Here is a 22,446-nt window from a genome sequence, read left to right on the forward strand (position 1 = left end):
AAGTCGATGGTGGCATCCATGGCTTGAGCGTTGAGGTTGTATGTGGCGGTAGGCCTCATCTGGGCAGAAGAGATGTCTTTGGCTGACATGACGCGGGTAGCCCAGCCAGAAGACTCGTATAAGTCAGTACCGGGAGTACAGATGGCCTGCATCAGGGAAGATCGGACAGCGGGCGACAAGACCTTGGAGTCGTCAAAGTGGTGAGTGTCAGCCAGGAGAGAGCGATGGATTGCCAGGGGCAAGTAGTATAGACCGTAGACCATGGGACCGAGTACGGGACCTCTGCCAGCTTCGTCGACTCCTAGAACGCACTCGATGGACATGTCGTCCTTGAGCATCTTGGGTACAGGCGAAATGTAGGAATACGAGTCACCTTTGGCGATGTTGACTTTGTCGATTGAGGGAGCCATAAAGACATGTTCAGGGGGAGTTTCGAGGGCGATGTCTTGCTCCTGAGAGTCTACTGGCTGTTCAATTGGATCGTCCATGATATGTTATGCTTCCGGTAAGAAATGTATGATTTTCAAGAAGACGGTGTTGGACAGAAAACAGACAAGACAGAGGGTTCGCGGCAGACGCGAAGGCACGCGACGTGAAAGTGTGGGGAAGCAGCGCTAACCAGAAGCAAATGTCATGAGGTTGGCTTGGCGTGTTGTTTACGGTGTGAAGCTTGGAGCCGCCCAAAACAAAGACACAATCCACCCAACAACCACCTTCGACCTCATTGTTTCGCCCGGCGCATTCGTCGCATACACCTACAACCACCTGCGACGACATGTCTGGACAGCCCGCCACCTCACACACGCCGCAACGGCAATCGCGACGACACAACAACTTCAAGGAAAACATCAACTTCTTCGAGCCCGGCAAGCAAGGTCGTCGCACTGGTCTCGTCCTGAAAGACTCTGGTGTCCGCGACGAACACGGTCTCGAGCCCGTCAGTGGCATCTTCTCCTCACCTCAACCTACACCGCAACAGCCATCGCCCCAACCCTCTCCCCTCCGCTCACCTCAGCGCCAACAACCAAATGGTAACGACACCGCGCTAGGATCCTCGTCTATGCTTCTGCAAGACAGTACACGACGGTCCATTTCCTCGAAACTACCAAACTGTATGCTGACTCCTCCAGGCTCCATCCCGGAAATCTCCGAAACACTCAACCTTCGCAAGACTCCCCATCTACCACCCAAGGCTCAGACTCCGCGCCGTTCAAACATCCAGGGCTCGCCCCTTCGTCACTCAGCCATCAAGCCCGCAGACACTCAATCATCACCCCAAGTCCCTTCGACGACACGTACAAGTAGACGTCTTGATTTTGCGAACAAGCAGCAGCCGACAGTCGCTCCTAGCCCGAGTCCTTTCAAGCCGCGTTTCGGAAAGTCGCGTAAGAGCGTCTTTGACCTGCAGCAATCTCCCGGCAGGCCTGAACACAATCAGCGAGATGACGACGACCTCGACAATTCCGTTCAGCAAGTCCAAGATGCTGTCAATGAGCTGTTCCAGGATCATGTTCAACAAGATGATATCCTCTCCTCGGCACGCAGCACCAGATCGCAAAAGCGCAAACTCTCAAATCCGTCCTCGCCCGTCGTAACACAACCTCGGTCAGTCTCAAAGTCCAACAAGCGCCCAAGGACGAGCCTCGTACATCAGCAAGATCAGACAGTCTTGGATCACACCGTCGCGGACCAGACAGCGATAGATTACACAACCGTCGATCAGACAGTCATGGACCACACAGAATTGCCTGACCAGACCGACGCCGACTACACGTATATCACCGTAGACCAGACAGAAATGCCCGATCGGACAGAGTTGCCCGACCAGACAGAACTCCCAGACCAGACCGAATTGCCTGACCAAACGGAACTCGTCAACCAGACTGAAGTCATGGACCAGACCGAAGCGCCAGAAGAGACGGGAATTGAATATACTTGGGTCGATCAGACGGTCTTCGACCCTACAGCGTACGATCAGACGGTGGCAGATGAGACAGAGATGGAACCGACTTTAGCAGATGAGACGGTCATGGACAAGACGGATGTGACGCGTTTCTACGACCGCACAATGGCAGACATCGCCGAAGAAGACATCGCAGAAACGACAGAGCTTCCCGATGAACCTGTAGTTGAAGCGTCTGCTCCTCTTTCAACAAAGAAGAAGAGGCCATTCGAAGTACGAAAAGACGCCCAGCCTCACGAGGATGATGCGAGCGATCACGATCAAGAACTCCGATTATCTTCACCTTCACATGCCGCCCAAGACTTCATTCCTCCACCCGAAGATGATGTACAGGACGAATCCGAACACGAGCCTCAGCCAGAACCCACCAAGAAGCGCGGGCGCGGCAAGAGCGCAGCAAAAGCCAAGGGAAAGAAGAAACAACCATGCGCCAGCGTCGAGCCACGTCCAAGAACATCAAGAGACAGCGAATCTGTCGGTCCTGATGGTCTTAAGAAACCCGGTCCTAAGTCGATAGTAAATCTTCGCGCCGGAACTCCCGCTGAGGACGAAGGCGCCAAAACTACGAGATCTGGCCGTACATCGATAAAGCCGCTGAAATACTGGTGCAATGAGACGTACATATGGAACCAGGGTGAAGTGGAAGGCATTGTTCGTGCCGAACCTGTGGAGCAACCGAAGCCAAAGCGTGCTGCTCCGTCGAGAAAGAAGGGAACGCGCTTGGGGCCCATCAAGGAAGACGAAGAGGAGGACGAAGATTTATTGCCAGAAGCCTGGGAGCAGGAACTGGGTGTTATCAACAGCACAGTTCGAGCTTGGGATCCTAGAACCGGCACTGGCAGTACTGAAGTCGAAGGAGTGAATGAGGGTATGATTGACCTTTCTTTTCCTTCTACAACACTCACTAACAAGATTCTAGACATTGCGTTTGCATCTACAGCCATCAAAACACAAGACGTCCACGGCTCGTCATTTCGCTATGCGAAGGTTATGACCCTTCCATTCTTCGGATCTGGCATGGTGGAAATTCCACCAGACGGCTATAAACGCATGAAGAATTCTCGCAAAATGCAAATGGTGTTTTTTGTGCACGAAGGCAAAGTCACGGTTGATATCGAAGACGTCCAGTTTGGTATGACCAAAGGTGGTGTCTGGCAGGTACCGAGGGGTGGGTTTTTCCGTTTTCTTTCTTCTCATCTTTTTTTTTTGTTTTCACCATTGTCACCTCTCCTTGAGTTTGCAGATGGCGAAGGAACAGCGGTCAGAGATGTGATCTTCACCGCAACAATGCAATCGAAAAGCTCAAGCAAGACTCGATACACACCGACTATGTTCGAGTGTAACACCCGGGAAGACTTGCCTTGACAGCAACACGAACAGATGTCAAAATAGAGTCTTTTCTGTGGAACGTTCGCCGGTCCACCCCCTGAGACCGTGCCACTGCAGAGGCAAGAAACCTGGGGAACCGCAATATGCGCGACCCATGGTATTGGGACTTATTGCCCTTGAAGATCTGTGGCTGGTTGTTGCGAACGGCATTGTGTCACGGAAGCAAGCTTGACTCGAGGGGTGCGATGCTGTTGTGTCACCTATCTGACCGCTGACCATCACTCACCATCACTGCCATCACCGTCATCAAATCATTGGTTGACAACATGCGAGAACGAATTGGCTGACAACGTGCAATCAAACAGGAAACAACTACGCCATTATGAATGAGAGTTCAACCCACCCAGCCAAAATCTTCTTTGCCCAAGGGTGCGAGATGCAGAGTCAATTCGAGGATGGGGATAGGGATAGGCAGTCGCAGTCGCAGTCGCAGTCTTGAATTTTTAATATCGTGCTTGCCTCTCGTGGTCTGTCGAGGTCTGGGTCGGTCGGAGTCGTTCTTGCACCTTTTTTGCACCAGAGACAACATCTCTGTTTTTCCGTATCAGGGATCTTGGGCTTTGGCGTTTTTGGGTCTGATGATGGCCCCTTTTTTTTCGCTCTGTTTGGTTTATCGGCAACGAAAGGAAGGAAAGGAAGGAAAGGAAGGAAGGGTTTTTTGTTCTTTGCCTTTCTTCTGGCTCTGTTTTCTCTTCATTGTCCGAATACGGTTTTCATCACGAATTTTTCTTTCCTTCTTTCCTGACGAATCAAGAACGGTTAATGAGAAAATGCTCTTGTTTGCCTGATTTGCTGCTGCACTTTTCGTTGTGTTTTTTTTTGGTGTCATGTGTTGTGTGTTGTATTTGGTTGTTTTGCTGGGCGGTATTGACGGATAGCTGTCGTGGTTGCAGTTATTCGGACGATCAGGTGTGTGTTTGTTGGAGAAACGAACATGGAATACAGTAACTCAACTTTGGAGTTTTCAAAGCTGGGTAGATCTCCAGTCAGGCGTTTTATGCTGCTGTAATCGTCGACGTACATATGGTGGTCAGCGTAAGGGTTGGACGACACGTCTGAATCGTCAACACTGTCGGAGGAGCAAGAGTCATCACCGTTAGATCCAAAGTCATCGCTGTCAGACCCAGAGGACTGATCGCTATCAGAATCGGAGGACTGATCGCCATCAAAACCGAAGACTCAATCGAACACGTCCTTTGAGAAAACGTTCCACAGCAAGTTGGTCTTTTTCTTGAGATTGGTGGACAGGTCACAGGGTGGTAATCGACGCAGAGGAAAAACGAAGAGTTGTATGAGGTGGTCATACAGAGTCTGTATAGCGCGGAGTTCCATAATTCGAGCTTTGATTCTAGAGTGAGGGTATCGGCAGCCTCGCGCTGGTCAGACGGCAGCAGACTACTGTTGCCAGCAAAAGTGCAGCGCAGGATGTCTGCTGTAGCACAATAAGTGCTCGAGGTATTAGTAGCCAATTGGTGACGGATTGAGTCAGTGGCAATGCTGATATAGATAGATGATAGAAGCAGGTGCGCTCCAAAGTCTATTGTCCCGCAGCATGTCTGAAGGGCATCATTCGAAAAGGAGATAACATTGCACTCACGTTGAGGTCTGTCAATGATGTCTTTCAGGAAGCGGTATGCCTCACCTCTGACTCGACTCCACGGCTCTGGACTTTTCCCGTTGTGCTGTACAAGGACTCGTAGAATTTTATGCGATTGGAATAGAGGGTGACGAGAGTCATTCTTTCACACAAAAGAAAGAAGTACTCCACTCTGTTCTCCTATTGACATGGGACCTTGAACTGATGGTAAGAACAACCGTTTGCTCTCAGCTCGAGCACGGCTGCTGATAAGAACAACGCCTGTTGAATTTCTCATGCCGGGACTTGAGAATGTCGCTGTTCCACGTGCGGCACTTGAAGGGCTGGTGGATACTTGAAAGTACCGTGTGTGGAGCCACTGACTCCGTCTGGGTCCACGAGGTGTCGATGGACGTTGGTGCTGCCTACGATGGACTGACTAGAGCCATGACCTAGACCACAAATCTATTGAGAGGTATCGTATCCATGAATCACGCCCATCAGAGTCCTGTGGTACCAGCAAGATCTTGAGAGATTCCATCGTGAGCTCTGTTCTTCGGACCGCCACCGAGCGGAAATTCCGATAGTCCAGGCATGAATGTACTCGTGTTTCTTAATCCACATCATCATTGGTTTCCAATGCACTTGCTTGTTCAAGTAAGAAATGCTGAGATTGCCAATCTCAATGGTCTGTTCGCACGTCTTGCTTTGCTGAATGGCATCTCTGACGGGAGTATACCAATGAGCACGCTTTCGGAGCAAGATACAGACATCGAATCTGCGACTCAAGGGCAAAAGTATCAGCAAGCACGTCTTTCCTTCGCTGTTCCTTCCGTGTACGATAGGTAAATCGCGGTGCTCTGTATACCTGCCTATCTCCTCAAACCTTGAATAATGAGGTCGTGGTGCAAGCCATCAAAACCCAGAATCGTACCCTTTTAGACTCGACAACTTTGATGTGGTGGATCGGTGTAGGCCGTGCAAAGTCTGTTCCCTTGCTCCTGACTGGTAACTTAATATCGAAGTGTGTTTGTGGGTAGAAGTGCGTCCGCGCAAGAGGTGTGGCAGCTAGGAAGTCTGAGTCGGGCGTCATAGGGCAGTCAGATCACTGACATCGAATATTCGATGTCAGTCACTCTTCCCGTCCGTCGCCAAGAGTACTTTATCTCCCAGGTCAAACGCTAGTTCGGCCATGTGTGGGCAGAAAGCCAAACAAGTGAACATGCTTCTTGAAAGAACCTTCCTCCGCAAACTCTGCTGAGAAGCCGTCACTCGCCCTTCCTTCCGTAAGTCCGCGGCAGAGAAATAATAAACGACGTATAAGGATACGAGGAATCAAGCAGTGAAAGTTAATATGAACCTAGGTTCTGATGATGGGGCAGAAAGACACAACCCTCACGGCCAAGTTCCGACAGCCAAGCAACTCTCGCGGCCTTGCCCCGGACAGCGTCGACCCGCGCTGATCTTGTGCACTTTTTGTATGACCAGTGAAGCATGCAGATCGCAAACACGAGCGACTCGAAACAAGAAATGAGAACAGAAACCTCGCGAGTCAAGCTGAGCGTCATCCACCGTGGTTCTAAGGTTCAGAGGGCGATAGGATCGACAAGCGCTTTAGCAGGAGATCATCCTACAAGACTTCCGAACACGGGTGGGACACCTTTAGCGATCGATGGGTTCCGTCACCGCGTGATGAGGCTGAAGTTCTTGAACAGCGACAAGGGCCGCTCATTGGTTGAGCATGTAAACGAGCGGTTCGCGCGAACTGGTCGCTCCCGGGGCTCAAGTTCCGAATTTCAACCCAAACAGCACTACACGTCCGTAACTCTCTCGTTACACGATAGTCTCAACTGCAAGATAAAGCGAAAACAGAATAACGCATCCGTAGTACGTAGTTGGGATTTGGTGATGGGTTACAATACGCGATGAAGGAATGCGCGTCAAACTTTGAAAGGATGTTTCGGTAAAGGATCGCGAGGCTCTTGTGGAGGATTGTGAGGATCGTGATGGGGGATGAACCCCGCAGACTTCCAGCTTTGCCGTGTAAGAGGAAGCTACAACGTACTCTGTTGACGTTTCACGACGACGTGATAAACCGGTCGTTAGCAGCTCTCTATGCGTGCCACCGGTCTGCAACAGTTCCTTGCGTGAACGACCGATGGGAACCGACTGTTGTTGATACACGCGATGACTGACGCGCCGACGGCGGGCACGCCGACGGCATACTTGCACTCGTCGGTCTGTACTGCGAGTCCCCGAAAGATGTTCATCTGATGAAATACAGGTTGTCATTGTTGCATGGGATCATGGAGACTTTTCTGGCAAAGGCAAAGCATGTATCAGCATTCACGCTGTCTAAAAATTGCGCTTTTGGATGCGGTCACTCGTGTCTCTCCACCGCGTACCGACGATGGCCGGAGGTGCTCAGCCGCACTCGCGATTTTTGGCTTGCGGATGAGCTAAAGGCGAGCGAATTCCTTCACGATCACCGTGAGTCCCCAGGACGTAGCCGGCGATTCGTTTCAGCTGGGATGTGTTAACAGTGACTTTTCTCCTCCCATGATGAGCTATCACAATCGTGCTGTGTACTAACTGGCCCAGATGTATGGATGCCGATAACATCGTCAGGACGTGACATCTAGATCTTCTGTTGGAGAATAGTCGAGCGCTCTACAGATACATCTGGCTAAGGCCAAACTGCCATTTATCCAAGATGATATCCCCTAAAGCAGGGCAGCCGGCATGCCCCAGGAGTTTGCAGTACAGGACGGAAGGGTCCGATCTTGCCCGAAGCCGACGAGCCGGAGCGCCCTTTCATGTTCAATTCGCGGTGACTGGCCGGAATCATCGATAAAAACAAGAAAGCGGCTCGTTGGGCTATCGTTTTGGTCATCATAGGCAGACCATAAGACACGCAATCAAACAGTCATCGTGGCGAGCGATTTGTGGCTTCTAAAGGGGGAGATGTATCCGGACTGAAGTCCGAAAAGCCACAAACCGTTGTTCCATTTGAGGAAGCTAGTAACTGTTGGTGTGTTCTTCGAATCCTGAGGGATTGAGTGACCAAAAATTGAATCGATCAGCTCGGAGTTCGTCAAGTAACACGGCCATTCAAATGTAACTATGCGGCGGACGAAGATGAGTGTTTGCGATCTTCGTGTTGGCCATAGCATAGCATGGAGACAATTCCAGCGTGATCTTCGTCGGACACCACGTCCGAATTTGGAGCTCGATGAAGATTTGGTGCCGGATCCGAGCCTATCATTGTCACGTCTTGGCTATCCCAAGTACTGGTCCAGAGCCTGGAACATCTGGACTTGAGCAGCACGTACGAAATGATCCACGGCTGACTCTGGGTGGAAAGATGGCGTGATAAATACTTTATGTGATGATTCATGAGTTCCTGAAACCAAGTAGTGCGGGCAGTCAGTCCGGCTGCTCATGCCTGGGCATGACAGTCCTGGATCGTGCCTCACCTAATCCGGGCTGACTTTGCAGGGCGGCGAAACCGTCCGCAGCACGCGCTTGTTATATCGGTTACAGTGTACGACGTACTCTGTACTTAGGCATCAGAAGACTACGACAAAACTTCACGTCGTACTCGTAGTCCGTGTCCTGATCTCAAGTCTACATTCAGGTGCGATCGCGAACGAGCGGCCGAGGTCTTTGTGTTTTCCACTTTGAGGTTGACCTAGGTGGCTTCCACGTGTAGGGCTGATGATTACAAAGCCGAACTGCCAAGGGTTCAAACTCTCATCGCGCTATCGCTGCAAGAATGAACCGCTCTGCGAAAGTATTTGAGTTGTTCAGCGGTCCAAAACGTAACAGAATCAGTTGCGGATGAACAGAGGGTCTGGTAGGCAGGGGACGGGAAAAGGTTAAAGCTGACTTTAGAAGATCCGATGCGCCTGAGTTTATGGGATCGTGTCAGAGAGAGTAGAGTTCGACTTGCAAACCGTGAACAGGCGCTGTATCATATGGCGACCTCGATAGCCAAATTTGGGTGGTAGTGGTCGCTGCTTCACGAAGGTGTGGGATGCGGTTGAGCCTTAGCGAAAAGCTACAAGTACACCGGAAGGTTTTGTTAGTCAACGATGCGAAATTGGAAGAACGAGTTTGGGGAGTTTGTACCCCTTGCCCGGCAGTTTGGCGCTGGCCGGCCGCAGGCGGGTAGGGCGTCTATCTTTTATGGAGCCTCGCTTTCGCGAAGGTGCCTCCACTTCCATAATGTTCGCCCCCAAAGCAAGCCTTGCGAGGGCTGAACAACGACTAGATGTGGACATCACTTCAAGGGTGTGTGCATACACTCTAGGAGATATGAGAACGGCGCATGAGTCGCCATATGCAGACCGGCTTCTGGACGTCCACGGAGAGCGCGCATCCATGGACATCGAGTCAAGGTCGCGACGAGTCAAGACACAAGACACGTTGCGAACAAAACCTTAACAACCACGTGTACATTGACTTGACACGAAGCGTGAACTTACACCAGCCCCGCCCAGCGTGACTCGCAACATACGAACAAGATTTTGCTCGCAGATATCTTCCAATTTCTCATGATGACAGCGGCATGGCGATTGTCCTCCGAGGACCTGATCTCTGCCTGGTTTCATAAGAACGCCCATGCCTTTGTCTCAGCCCGCCGCCAACATTCAAGTGTCCCACGCGATTTCCACGTGTGGGCGCGCGTGAGTATGTATTTGGAACTCAGCTCTCTTGTTGAGAAACACGAACCCGCATTCGAGCAGGCCAATATCCTTCGGGTCATGCTCAGTGACCACGAAACGCCACAAGGGTGAAACGCTCGCGTCATTGAAGGTTCTCATTTTCGTCTGCACTTGCTCGTGCCTGATGTACAATTCATAAACTAAGTTCTACCTCAATGTCAGTGCAGTGGCTTGGGCCTACAGATGTTTCTTCCTATCAGCACCCAAGGGGTCTTGTTGTGACACCGCTCCATCTGAAGATGACATCGGAGGATGTATGGTCTAACTGTATCTCGTTGTCTTCGTCTGGATTGGACGTCCAACGCGCCTCGAGCAGGTGCGCTTGTCCGATATCTTGTCTACGTTAGATCTCTTGATAGAGAAAAGATGATCGGCCTGATGATCCGGATATCAAATCTCAATTCTTATGGCTTGCCGTCCCGAATCTCGTTGATTGCGGAGTCAAGGTCTGAGCTGGAACCAAGATTTGTACATTTTGTATCGTGGCGATCAATGACCCCCCAGTCTTCAACTCTGACTGCTTGCTGCCACTTGGAAGCCGGGACTTAGAACTCTTCATCGCTGCCGAATTCGTCAATGACGTCAAAATCGCCGACCTCAACTCTCCCAGGGCGTACGATGACACCGCAGTTGGCGCCGCATTGAAAGTAGCGGGTACCTTTCACAGTGCCATCGTTCTTGCCAGTAGGTTCGTCCAATGCAATACCAACCCAAGCACCAATACCAGGGATCTCAGGAACGTGTCCAATGAATTTGACGGTTCCGCGACGTTCAACTGAGCTCTCGCTTTGATTCGCAGCCAGGAGACGGCAACGTGCGTCCAATTTGATCCCTGGAGTAAACTGTAAGTAAATCTTTGTCCAAGCTAATGTTCGGGTAGACAAAATACCTCTCTCTTCGATCTCCCTGTCAACACCAGCGACCTTCTGCTGCTCTATGCTTGGGGCATTAGGATCGAATCGGCCTAGCTGATGTGTCTTCTTCCAGTGCAGTACGCTGTCAGTCCGGCTCTCGTACTCGTCGGGCGGCATTTCGTATTTTTCGACTGCCGATACATCTGTGTAGTTGGCGCGAAGTCCTGCTGGACGAGTGTCTGCAACCTTGACAAATCATCAGTAAAGATCGACATTGGTGTGAGCAGGTGTAAGTGTATGGTCCTGTCATATCAAGCGACTCCAGGTTCATCGGCCTTCTCCGGCGATCATATCCAATGAAGCACCATACGGAGAGGGCCCGGAGTCGAGACCGTCTTGGTATGTATGCCAGCATCGAACCTGTTCAGTACCGTGCAAGTGGGGTCAGACGCTCTCCTATGCAGAGCACATGAGGGTGGGTTTGTCTAGCCACTGATTCTGACGAGCGAAAACTTGAACGTTCTAGGGGACGATGAGATGTCCGCGCAAGACTAAACACGACGGAGACCCGCCGGATTGCAGGGCGCACGGCCGGAGGAGATGCCAGTCATGACAAGACTTCTCGATGCATGTATTGGAACAGTGGAATTGGAACTTACGTGAAGTTCTGCATAGCTTTGCAAAGTGAATGCGCCGAGTTGCGTATTCTCTTGATCAACAGTCTGCAGGTTCTGGTCAGGCCAAGAAGCGACTTTCAGGGTCAGCCTCTGCGAAGAGGCCGGGACGCCCGTGATGGGCTCCAAGCGCCCCTTCAATTGAGCTATGGTCCAGGCAGGCGAGATGCGTCGCTCAGATCGAGCGTTTTCTGAAATGATCAGAAGGGGTACATCTGCCGTTGTTGTCATCTTCTCCGAGCTGGATTGGCGCCTTAGGTTTGAGCCGACGTGAACGGATCGCGGACGTGGTGCTGGCAGCGAACACTTGGAGCAGCGTGCGATGGCGATGTTGCTGCGGAAGAGAATGCCGGGATTCAATAAGCGAAGCTGCGAAAGCGAGACAGCACCGATTGAGAATGAGCTGCGCACTAAGTAGCTAACGGACGTTGGGGAAATCAAGTCGATGAGATATGACAATGAGTCTCGAATGACTCTGCTCGGGATTGCGATGTGCTGGTGTTGGATGCAGCGACAGTTGCTTCAGGGCTTTGACCGCTTAGGCGAAAATTCAACCTTGGCGGCTTCGAGACGGCACTAGGTATCCCCGTCCATGTCCATTGAAACCCTTCCCCCGTCCCCTGACAGAAGAGATGAACACTGTATGCGTAATGCCTCAGTCAGCTAAGGTTTCTGCTGTTCAATGTCAACACCAATATCGATATGTGAACTTCAGCGCTGGCGTGCTGTGCTTGATCCTGTTTGAGAAGGAGCTACCACGAGCCGAAACATCTCGGAAGTCTGTGCCAAGGCAGGTGCGCTGAACAGCGGCCCCGTGCTTTTGAATCCAGATTGTATGCCAGTCATGACTTGCATCGAACACATGCATTCTATATTAACTGTGGTCTGCAAGGCTGCAAGCGCTCCACACCGCTACAAGACCTGCATCAAGTATCTAGCAGCCAAACAGCTTTATTCAACACGCTCGCCTGCCACAGGTACACACTGTGCTCCTTGTCATTTGGCTTGAAGGTTCGTCACGGACTGCTGCCCATCCGAGCCGAGGACAAAATCAATGCCTCACAGAGCTCAGCACGGAGTAGGCAGCGATTTCTTTTTCCTTTCATGAGCCTGTCTACAGCTGCCATCGACCGCTGCAAACGCTCGCAATATCTCCCGATACAAACTCTTGATGCTAGGGTGAGACCCTAATGGGACGTGGCTCGGCTACAACTGTCTCTGGTCTGACATGCAGAATGACAAAGCCCCGCAGATCATGGTTCGTCTTGAACCTCGACCCCTGTGGTTTTTGTGGCTTCCTGCGGCTCCTATCACACTGCGCTCACCGCACATGGGCAAGTGCATGGATTTCCAACACCGTGAGGACAAAATGACCCTCTTGAGCATAGTGTTGAGTCCGCGCATAACTGTTCATATTGCCGGCAACATGGAACAGGTGTAGAAAAGACGTTGAGACAAGCTGTGCAGATTATCCACTTGCAAGAACGTTTCGCCGCATCGCATGCACGATTCAGAGGAGCCTCAAGGGCCGCAGGAAAGCAAAAGCAAATCACTCCTCGTCTCGGCGCATGAGCTGGAGTGTATCCTCGGTCAGCCGTTCGCCAGTGGCTCCAGCGCTAAGCCCTGGCTCCCAATCCTTCAGTCGAGTGCATGTCGTGGCGCAACTGTCCTGTCACGACTCGTGCGTTCAATAGTCGCCAATGAGCACCGGTCCGTACGCCCATGCCGAGTGGGATCCGCATGTTCGCAACACCGCTCCTGTTGATGTTCTTCCTTGCCTTAGTGCACCAGTTTTCGCCATTGGTTGACAGTTGTTTCATCCCTTGCTCTGGATCGTATGTACATCTTACACCCGGATCATTGGTCGTATCGTCATATAAGCTTGTCATGCTGCGCAATCTGTCGGGGTACCTTCATGTCTGGCGTCGGATTCTGCGGACGAAGAAAAACTCTATCCTCGTCTGTTTTGTTCTAATCACACTAAAAAACTCCTACTCGAAACTTCCCCACTCAAGGCGACAGACGGCTTCTGATGTCAGCAGAGTCACGGCCATAACTCTATTACAGCCCTTTAGGCGATCTCGTGGAGTCATTTGCAAACCATCCCGTCTCTTGTCCTGATAAACTCCACCGTGCCCCGACCTCTTCTTGTCTCGCACCACAAACGCCCCTACCTGCCGATCAAAACCAAGCTCAGGACTGATCTGCCGGGCACGCGACTCGCAAGATTTGGTAGCACTGAACTCGTTTTTCGGAACCGTTCCTTAGTACCACCTCTGGCCACTCAGTTATATAACAAGGTCGCACAACTCACCGCAAAGCATTTACTTCGCTTCACTCCCACATAAACATCATATCCCTCCCTCGCGCAAGATCACACCTCACCCTGCCCACTTCCATCCGCCGCCATTCTTATATCACATCAACACAACATCATTTCGGACCTCCTTCACTACCTCGTCCTCTATGCTCGCTCTGAAGCCTTCCAGTGCTTTCAAAATGGACATCTCTTCCCTGTTGGAGGGATCTAGAGACCCTCCTGCACCTTCGCCAGGCTCTATCTCGCGCTACCCCACCAACAACTCATTGCCCAGACTTGACATCGACTTAAGTTACCCCCACAGCACACAGCAACCTGGTTTGACGCCTCTCCAGCCAAGCGTTCAGCAGTCCTTGCCTACTCGCTTTCAACCATCTACCTTCTCATCACAAAGCTTCAACCCTCAACTACCACCTTACCACCACCAGCAGAGCTTCGGCCAGTTACCACCTATCACAACACGGGACCAAAGGCTACCACCACCACCACCTGTCAATGGTTACACGGCTAAGGGTCCCGTGAACAAGCGATTGGCACCTTCTGGACCTCATCCATCCGAGTCTCCTGCCAAGAAGAAGCAGTCCAAGTGGAGTCCCGAGGAGGATGCCGCAATCATCGAGCTTCGCGGTAACGGAATGAAATGGGAAGACATTTCTAAGCACTTGCCCGGCCGCAGTGCCATCAGCTGCAGACTCCGCTTCCAGAACTACCTTGAGCGTCGCTCAGAATGGGATGATGAGAAGAAGAACAAGCTTGCTCGTCTCTATGAAAGGTGTGTAAAGACTGATGTTGATCTCCCTCAAAAGGTTTCATGCATACTGACAACTATATCCAGGTTCAAGAAGGACATGTGGGAGAAGATCGCCAAGGAGATGGCCCTGCCATGGCGGGCTGCTGAGGCTATGCACTGGCAAATTGGTGAAGTCGAGATGGCCAGTCGTGCCAATGTCCCCGTCTTTCATCTTGCCGGTTCTGCTTCGCAATCCCAGTCACAGTCACAAACAAATGCAGCAAGAGCACAACACTACTACTCAGCATCAAGCTCAACTTCGGCTTCTGCCGGGCCTGGTGAGCCCCGCAGCAACAGCACCTCACCTACAACCTCGGCCCATGGTCATTACCAGCTCCCTTACACTTTCGCCCAACAAACTCACAACCACACTCTGCCGCAGATGATCCAATCTCATCCTCTCTCACCCGGGAGCGCGAGGTCACGTAGGAACAGTGCGACCTCACTCAACAGTGCAGACATCAGAACGCGTGCAGACAGCGCACGCGATTCTGTCATTCCTCAACCGCGAACAACACTTGAACCAAACCGACAGCACATGCATAAGCGATATGTCAGCCCCTTCGCCGACAAAGCCTCAGACAGCGAAATGAATTGAGAGAAATTCGATTGGCTCTTCACCTTTTCACAGGAGAAAACAGTACCCTATAGCAGACTCTTGTATTCTTTTTAATAGCACAGATGGGCATGAAGGCATTGCTCCATATACACGACAGGCGTCTTTTCTCGAGTGGTTTCTTTTTTTTTTTTCTATTGTCAAAGCATACACAACTTGGGTGGGCATTTTCGAGGTGCATTGCGTGGCTCCTGGACGACTATTGGGATGGGCTCGGAGTATTCGAAGAATGGTTCTCTTCAGGTGAACGGGCTTCGTCAATGTTGGCCAGCATCCAGCTACAAAAATTCATATTACACAATGAAGGTCATCTTGTCTCAGTTGCGTTGTATTTTGTTACGGGCTGGTGTCGAGGATTCGTGCAGGTACGATGAACAAGGGTATCCTCGGGCTCCACGTCCTAACGGCTACTCCAAAAGATGCTCGGTGTACACGAGTACATGGCTAGCCAAGCTTGGTATGCATTCAGCTTGAGCTCAATAAATTGGACAGACACCAGAACTCAAAGGCCTTGAGTGTGATGCCATGCAACACAAGTAAGTTATGCTTTTCACGCAACTGTACGGAGTAGGTACTGTATCCGTATCCACACGGAGCGCCGTGCCGCGCCTTGGCGCCATGACAAACCGTCGTCTTTCGCCGCCTGCCTCTGTCACATTAACGACACAAAAGCTTCTGCATCCTTGGACATTCGGACTCACACCTAATATTGCCTAGACGCGTCTCGGCATCAGCAAAGCATGCCTACTCTTTCAGTAGTCAACTTCAACATTGTCTGCGCTACTCTCGGAGGCTTCATTACCCTCTTTGGCTTGGTATCGTACCTGCTCAAAGAAAAGTACTACTTGTCCGAGGCTCGTAAGTATTGAGCACATTCTCGTTACTGCATATCTCGTGTTGACCACCCTCCAAGTAATTTCTCTGGTCGGAGGCGTCGTCTTCTCACCACATGCAGCCAACCTCGTCCGTCCACTTGATTATGCTCAAGGAAACGAGGAAGACCTCGAGACAATAACGCTCTACTTCACTAGATTGGTCTTGGGTGTGCAGTTGGTTCTGGCCGGCGTTCAGCTACCTAGCAAATATCTCAAGCAAGAATGGAGACCTCTGTCGTTGCTTCTAGTATGTTGATTGCAATCTCTAATCGTGTGACAGACCGTGCGCTGAGTAAACAACAGGGCCCAGGCATGTGTGTCATGTGGATAGTGACCAGCCTGCTGGTTTGGGCCTTGGTACCTGATATCAGCATTCTATTCGCGCTCGCTGTGGGAGCTTGTGTCACCCCTACTGATCCAGTGCTGAGTAACAGTATTGTCAAAGGCAAATTCGCCGACAAGAACATTCCTAGAGAACTTCAAAGGATCATCATCGCCGAGTCTGGGGCGAATGACGGTCTTGGATATCCCTTCTTGTTTTTACCATTGTACCTGATCAAGTATCTTGGTCATCCTGAACTGGCAGGTCACCATGGTGCCTCGAGAGCGATCGGTCTGTGGTTTGGTGAGACCTGGGGCTATACAATCCTTCTCAGTGTCGTTTACGGGGCAGTCGTTGGATATCTTGCAAAAGAACTTCTCCACTGGGCAGAAGAGAAGAGATATGTGGATAGGGAAAGCTTCCTTGTCTTCGCCATAACTCTTGCTGTAAGTCGATACAACCATCCCCTCCTACGCAAACCTAACTCTGACAGCTCTTCATCGTTGGCACTGTGGGCATGATTGGCTCTGACGATGTGCTCGCTTGCTTCATTGCTGGCAACGTTTTCACCTGGGAGTGGGTTTTTCCGTTTGACTCGATGGCAGTTATGCTAACCAGTGGCAGCGACTGGTTTCGCTTGGAGACCCTCGATGACTCTCTGCAACCGACCATTGACATGCTGCTCAACGTCTCGATCTTCATATGGTTTGGAGCGGTCACGCCATGGAACAAGTTTGTGCACAACGATGTTATCCCGATCTACCGACTCATACCACTGGGTATATTGGTCTTGCTCCTTCGCCGACTCCCCATCGTCTACGCTATGCACAAGAAGATTCACCAGATTGAAGAGACGCGCCAGGCGCTCGTTGTCGGCTTCTTCGGCCCCATTGGTGTTAGTGCAGTTTTCTACCTGTACATCAGTCGTGAATTTCTCCGCGGCATCAAGCGAGATGGCGTTGTTCGAGACGATGCAGAACACTTGTCGGAAATTATGCTGGTTGTGATTTGGTTCTTGGCCATCTGCAGCATCGTAAGTGGTAAAACCGTCGCTGTCGAATCGTTAATTGATGCATTATAGGTTGTGCATGGTATCAGCATCCCTCTTGGGAAACTTGGATTCTATCTTCCACGGACTATCTCGGCCGCGGTTTCAACTGAACGCATCTCTCGTAGATCGACGGACGAGCCTACACCGATCGGCGAGGAAACCATGTCTGGGAGTTCAGCTCTGGCCAGTCGATTCCGTCGCTACAAAGAAGACACGGGTAGCAGTTCATCGCTACCCCGTTCGTTCTATCGCATAGGCAGAAGTGTGGTCTCGGACCTGCGCCGAGGACATCAGCAGACCAAGAACGCTTCAGCACCGTCAAACGACACTACCAACTGGAACATCTCTGAGCCCTCGAATCCTCGCCCTCTTGGTAAAATAATCGCCAAAGACATTGACCGCGAGTCTCCACTTGGCGCTACCCCTACAGCAGACCGCGCCGGCGCCGTCACGCCCGCCGGCTCGCACTCACCTGCACCTCTGAACAGGACAATCCGGTTTCCGGATGAGAACCCGAGTGTTGCCAACCTGTCCTAACCAGAGCTGAACCTGGCCAGATCTCTCCTGGATTGAACGTCTCTCCTTGTCCAAATGCACCAACCCTTTGATACTAGACTTTCTTTGTAACAGAGATCCAGGATATAAGCAGAATACGTATGTATATATATATAGCCGATCCGTCCCGATCAATTATGCGATTATCCGAGCGTTGTGTGTGACTACACATGCATACTCACCTGTGACCAGCACGAGTCATGTCTTTCTCATGATGACATTGTTTCCGCCATTGCTCTCGAGTCTCACGGTCTGTACCTCCTAGGGGGAAAGATGACAGCAAAAGTACGCTGGCGCTCGTTCGCTGTCACAGTAGTTCAGAAACCGTTCATGCAGTCCTCTAGTAGTGCTCTCAGGGGCGGACCTGGGACCGCCGAACGTCTTGTGGACCGTCTATCTGACCGAACTCAGCCGCAATGTTCTAGGTTCATTCAGCTCCATGTCCACCGTTTGTTTGCAACTGTACCTTTTGTTAGAAAGTGGTTTAACCACAACAGTCGATTTGGCCAAAGCAGATACACGGTTCGTTTCTTTTTTTCCTTCCGGTAGGTGTGGTTTCCATCCCTTCCCTCCCTTACTGTTCACCATTGCAACGGGTCTCTTGATGTCCCGCCATCTGTCTTGCATACCGGCCGATCCGTGGACCTGGTCGCCGTTTTGCTAATGGATTTCTGCAGAATCGCATGTCCAGTGGCTATCTTCCGGCTGTTCTATGCGCCTTCCTGCCCTGGAATGGTTCATGGATCGCTTGTTGTCGCCCGTAGTGTCTGTGGTCCGACATGTCGAGTCAAGAACAGTGTTGAGTCAACATTTGTTTGACTACAACCTCTGTGAAAACGCTTTGTTTTGGATGGTGGCTGTGGTTTTCTCGCCATCGTCTCTTCGAGGCTTTCTTGGAATCATCCAATGCTAGTCCTTGGGGGCGCTGGGCTAGCTGCGCGGCCCTCTTCGGTTTCGGGTCCGCTTTCTGCAAGAGACTGGGTGAGCAATCTCGAGTCCAAGAGTCTCGTGCTCCAGGGCGTAATTGGCATAAGCGGCGAATTCGCCGTGTAGTGGTCATATGACCCTCGCCTCGTGGGCTTGTCCTTCGAGGATGTGGATCCGGGGTTATGCCTGGGCCCGCATGGCAGCTTGTGGACACCTGTGGAGCTGTCACGTAAGCCTCGCTCAGCCTCGAGGTCTCGGTATCAGAAACTTTGCTTTGTCGTTTGCCGTTATTCCCTGTTAGTGGATGGCCTTTTTCTTGAGGCTGGTTTACCTGGCTCGGGAAGGTGCATGCTACAGATGCGAGAAAGCGGTCTGGTCATGTGGTATACATGATGTACTCTCTTTCATCTACGATGATGCTGGAGAAGAGATGGGTCTAATGTCTAGTCTAATCTATACAGTAATTTCTGGGGAGTGGGGGGTATTACGCGCATGCTCGAAAAGCTGGAGAACAATGCAAATCGCCTGGGAAAAATGCAAGGAATCAACAAGGACTCAGAGGAACAGATGCTCAAAGCAAAGACATAATCGTCATCTGGTCTCCTCCGGGCAAAGTCCGAATGAGAAAGTGGAAGTGTGGGGTATCGCAGGCACGCGTGCGTCAGGTACTCATCATATCCTCATCATAATCTCGCAACGGTGATCTCGAAGTGTCGAAGACAACAGATGTGTTTTTCGTAAGTCGTAAAATCCTGCTCACCACTTTCCGACGGTATGCGACTGTTTGAATCTCGAGAAGGATGCGTTGAAAGTGGTTGCAGGCTTAGTTCCGGACTGTAAGTGTTTTGGGCGTGGTCTGCTAAGCGGCTGCAAGTAGTGTGATGTGTTTGAAGTAGAGCGTTGGATCGACGGACATGTTCGTATCGCTGTTGCAGATAGAGAATCCCGGATAGATCGCTGTGTCGTCAACTCCAGTGGTTGTTCGAATCGATGGAACACTCTGGGAAGAGGCGAGATCACTTGCGATGCGTTCATCGGCTATTGCGGGACGACTCCGCATTCTGAACATGCCATCAACCGAGCCGCAAGTGTCGCAGGGTTGCATAAAGACGTGAGACAATCTGTTCGCGTGCGCGAGGCGACTCGTGATCGATTGTTGTTGCGTTCGTTTGTTCCTGTGCAGCATGTCTCAAGGAGTCTATTCGTTCATCATCAGTATCTTGCTTTGGTTGTCCTGCCGCATTGGACGACGGGTATCCTTACCTTTGCTCCTGAGTCTGGACGAAGTTCGCAGACGCCTGGCTTGGGGAATAGCTCGCCAGAAAAGGCTCCTCGGATGGTTCTTGCAAAGCAGATGACCCAAACAAGGACGATGATAGCTGTGAGGACCTCTGCAACCACACGGAAGAATGCAGATTCCAGCTCTGCTCCCAACGTAATAGTCGCTGAAGCTACGCCACCTGAGTATTCTCATGTCAGCATTCTGGTTGTAATTCTGATTAGTGGTATATCAGCTGAACTCACCAACTGGATACAAGAACGCCCACCAGCCGATGTTGAAGGGAAACCTCATCTTCAAACGCAGGACAGATCCTACAGCGAAGCACATCCACGGAATCGCCATGGCCCAGATGATCAGTCCCATTATGATGCCCATAACGTAAAGTATAGTACCAGCTTCTGATGGCAGAATGGTAAGTCTTGGGAAGACCATCTTTGCAGCTTTTCCGCATTGCATGATTCTAGAAGGAGGTAAGCGTCAACTCGTAACTCGGAACTGGCAAGATCACTCACCCAAAGCTACCTTGTCCGAGAGGCCCCAACGACAAGAACACGCTAACAACAACTTCCTGTGAAGGCAGCTTGAACAACAAGAGTCTGTAAAAGTAGATGCAAAGGATCATCAATCCGACGAAGAACCCGATTGCCCAGCAGCAATAACAGGTAAGCAACGTCCAGAGTGCCTCGTGGGCCTCGAGAGCCTCCATCTGTGCGACTTGACCACCAGTTGATGCAGCAACGACACAGCTGACAGCGGGTAGCAAGCACGCGGCAGTCAGCTTCTCAGGAGATACTTCATGAACCGATATCCTACAGGGTGAAGTGTCAGTCAGGAGCATTTATCGATTCGGAAGCCAAAGGTAGCAACATACATCAGGAACGCGACTGAACAGCAGATGGTCACCGCGAGAGCAGCATCAATCCACCACAAAGCCCACGCCATTGTCGCCGCCCGAGGGCCCCACGCTGGAACACAGACCAATACGATTAGGTTGACAATGGTTCCAAGGCCCATCGGGAAGCATCCCAAGAACAGAGAGTGTGTCGGATGGTTGATCATCGCCGGCCACAACTCAGGCCATAGAGTATACCGCAAGATTGAGATTAAGAGAGCGCTAACGAAGATCAAGACGTTCAGCCCGAACACGATATAGCATGGGTAATTTGTCCAACTGCTGTTATATGGCATCTGATGTAGCAAGATCGCTACAACACCAGTGCCCATGGTTATAGAAAACATGCTGTTGCAATATCAGTCAGCCATGGTCGCCTAGAAAAGATAGGTCTGAACATACGATGGAGTAAACCCACGGACAATCCGTCGCCAACCATGGTCATCCTGCCTAGGAAGATCAATCTCCGTCTTGTCGGATAGCCCCTTCTCGAGATCCCCAAACTGAGCATCTGGAAACTCTGATGGGTTGACCGGAGTCAAGACCCCTGAAGGAGGCTGCGTGACAGCAAGAGTCGTCTCGCTCAAGCTATTGGGCATGCCTGATCTCGGTGTGCAAGAGGCAAAGCAGCCAGCGCGTCCAAACGGGTGTTCTCTCGGCCAGAATGTGATAGGCATCCACGCTGTATAAGCTGTACTTCTCTGGTTTCAACAACAGAGAGCCACGTCAAACAGGCAGAAAGCAAATATCGTATGGTGAAGCAGGTTAAATGCAAGATGAATGGCCATACCGCATCAGCGCGCCCTCGAGATGGAGATTTTTGCCCATCGTCGTGTGTCAGAGTCCCCCGGGTCGAAGCTCGGGGTTCTCTCGTCTTCTCCTGGTATCCTCTTCTTTTGCCTTGCTTTTCGTTCTCGCAATCTAAACAAACGGCGCCTCCCATAGATAAAGTTGCTCCGAGATAGTACCGTGTTATCATGCTGCTGCACATATATAAGGGGATAGGTTGCCTCTTTTTGATTCTATTGCATTGTCGCTTTCTCTGTCTATACCGTTGCAAGCTCCTGCCCTCTGCATACCCTTTGAAACAATTGTGAGGGCCTACATCAGATTTGTAGATACTGTCGATTGTGAGGTTGGTCTCGCTTGCTGAGAATCGCTAGCCACACGCACCGGGCCGGTTCGGAGCAGCTTTCTCGGACTCGGAGGTCGACTTCGTCATTGTTTTCGGGATGTGGACATTGACAAAACCCATCTTTTGAGCCTCAACTCCGATCGACGGTGTTTCTCACTGAACACATGTTCATCAGATAGCTTATCTCGTAGTCTCCCTCCTCTGAACTGCTCCCTAGAATCCTTGACTCTTGTGGTTGGAATGCCTCATTTGGGGCTCAAGTCCTGTAGAGATATCGAAAATGCTGCGGTGGGGCGCGACGACAAATCGCCAAGCACTGCCGACTGTAAGCGCATTTGCCGAGTCCGAGAGATGTCCGCAGCATTCGACTAGAAGTTCTGTCGTTTTGCTGTCTATTGAACATGATTCTTGTAGAAGATACGGCAGAGAGATGTTCGTTGGTCGCTATGTATAGCATTGTAGAGCTTTGTGACGTGACACGAGAGTTGTAGTGTCGCT

At 51.2% G+C, this 22,446-nt stretch overlaps 6 protein-coding genes across 6 annotated transcripts; 4 read left to right on the forward strand and 2 right to left on the reverse strand.

Moving 5' to 3' along the window:
* Nucleotides 1-775: 775 nt before the first annotated feature.
* Nucleotides 776-3,791, forward strand: M436DRAFT_70163 (uncharacterized protein; the record flags this gene model as incomplete). Its single annotated transcript, XM_013575814.1, has 4 exons — nt 776-1,076; nt 1,131-2,831; nt 2,883-3,131; nt 3,658-3,791. The coding sequence occupies 4 exons, from the start codon at nt 776-778 to the stop codon at nt 3,789-3,791; spliced, it is 2,385 nt and encodes a 794-aa protein (XP_013431268.1).
* A 5,364-nt stretch (nt 3,792-9,155) lies between these two features.
* On the forward strand, nt 9,156-9,727 carry M436DRAFT_61046 (uncharacterized protein; the record flags this gene model as incomplete). Its single annotated transcript, XM_013575668.1, has 2 exons — nt 9,156-9,328; nt 9,421-9,727. The coding sequence occupies 2 exons, from the start codon at nt 9,156-9,158 to the stop codon at nt 9,725-9,727; spliced, it is 480 nt and encodes a 159-aa protein (XP_013431122.1).
* Nucleotides 9,728-10,200: 473 nt separating this feature from the next.
* On the reverse strand, nt 10,201-11,414 carry M436DRAFT_79009 (uncharacterized protein; the record flags this gene model as incomplete). The annotated part of the gene is made up of 3 exons (XM_013576018.1): nt 10,201-10,487; nt 10,545-10,755; nt 11,169-11,414. 3 exons carry the CDS (start codon nt 11,412-11,414, stop codon nt 10,201-10,203), a joined length of 744 nt encoding a protein of 247 aa, XP_013431472.1.
* Nucleotides 11,415-13,976: 2,562 nt separating this feature from the next.
* M436DRAFT_10480 (uncharacterized protein) lies at nt 13,977-14,579 on the forward strand (the record flags this gene model as incomplete). The annotated part of the gene is made up of 2 exons (XM_013575094.1): nt 13,977-14,275; nt 14,339-14,579. Coding segments are annotated over 2 exons (540 nt in total), but the record flags the coding sequence as incomplete, so codon positions are not given.
* Nucleotides 14,580-15,649: 1,070 nt separating this feature from the next.
* M436DRAFT_38634 (uncharacterized protein) lies at nt 15,650-17,694 on the forward strand (the record flags this gene model as incomplete). The annotated part of the gene is made up of 6 exons (XM_013575397.1): nt 15,650-15,767; nt 15,823-16,031; nt 16,088-16,552; nt 16,600-16,682; nt 16,731-17,139; nt 17,188-17,694. 6 exons carry the CDS (start codon nt 15,650-15,652, stop codon nt 17,692-17,694), a joined length of 1,791 nt encoding a protein of 596 aa, XP_013430851.1.
* Nucleotides 17,695-19,851: 2,157 nt separating this feature from the next.
* Nucleotides 19,852-21,412, reverse strand: M436DRAFT_37263 (putative C4-dicarboxylate/malic acid transporter; the record flags this gene model as incomplete). The annotated part of the gene is made up of 5 exons (XM_013575142.1): nt 19,852-20,099; nt 20,164-20,381; nt 20,434-20,730; nt 20,793-21,161; nt 21,216-21,412. The coding sequence occupies 5 exons, from the start codon at nt 21,410-21,412 to the stop codon at nt 19,852-19,854; spliced, it is 1,329 nt and encodes a 442-aa protein (XP_013430596.1).
* Nucleotides 21,413-22,446: the final 1,034 nt, after the last annotated feature.

Source organism: Aureobasidium namibiae (assembly GCF_000721765.1).
Source record: "Aureobasidium namibiae CBS 147.97 unplaced genomic scaffold scaffold_2, whole genome shotgun sequence".
In the NCBI taxonomy this organism is placed as follows: domain Eukaryota; kingdom Fungi; phylum Ascomycota; class Dothideomycetes; order Dothideales; family Saccotheciaceae; genus Aureobasidium; species Aureobasidium namibiae.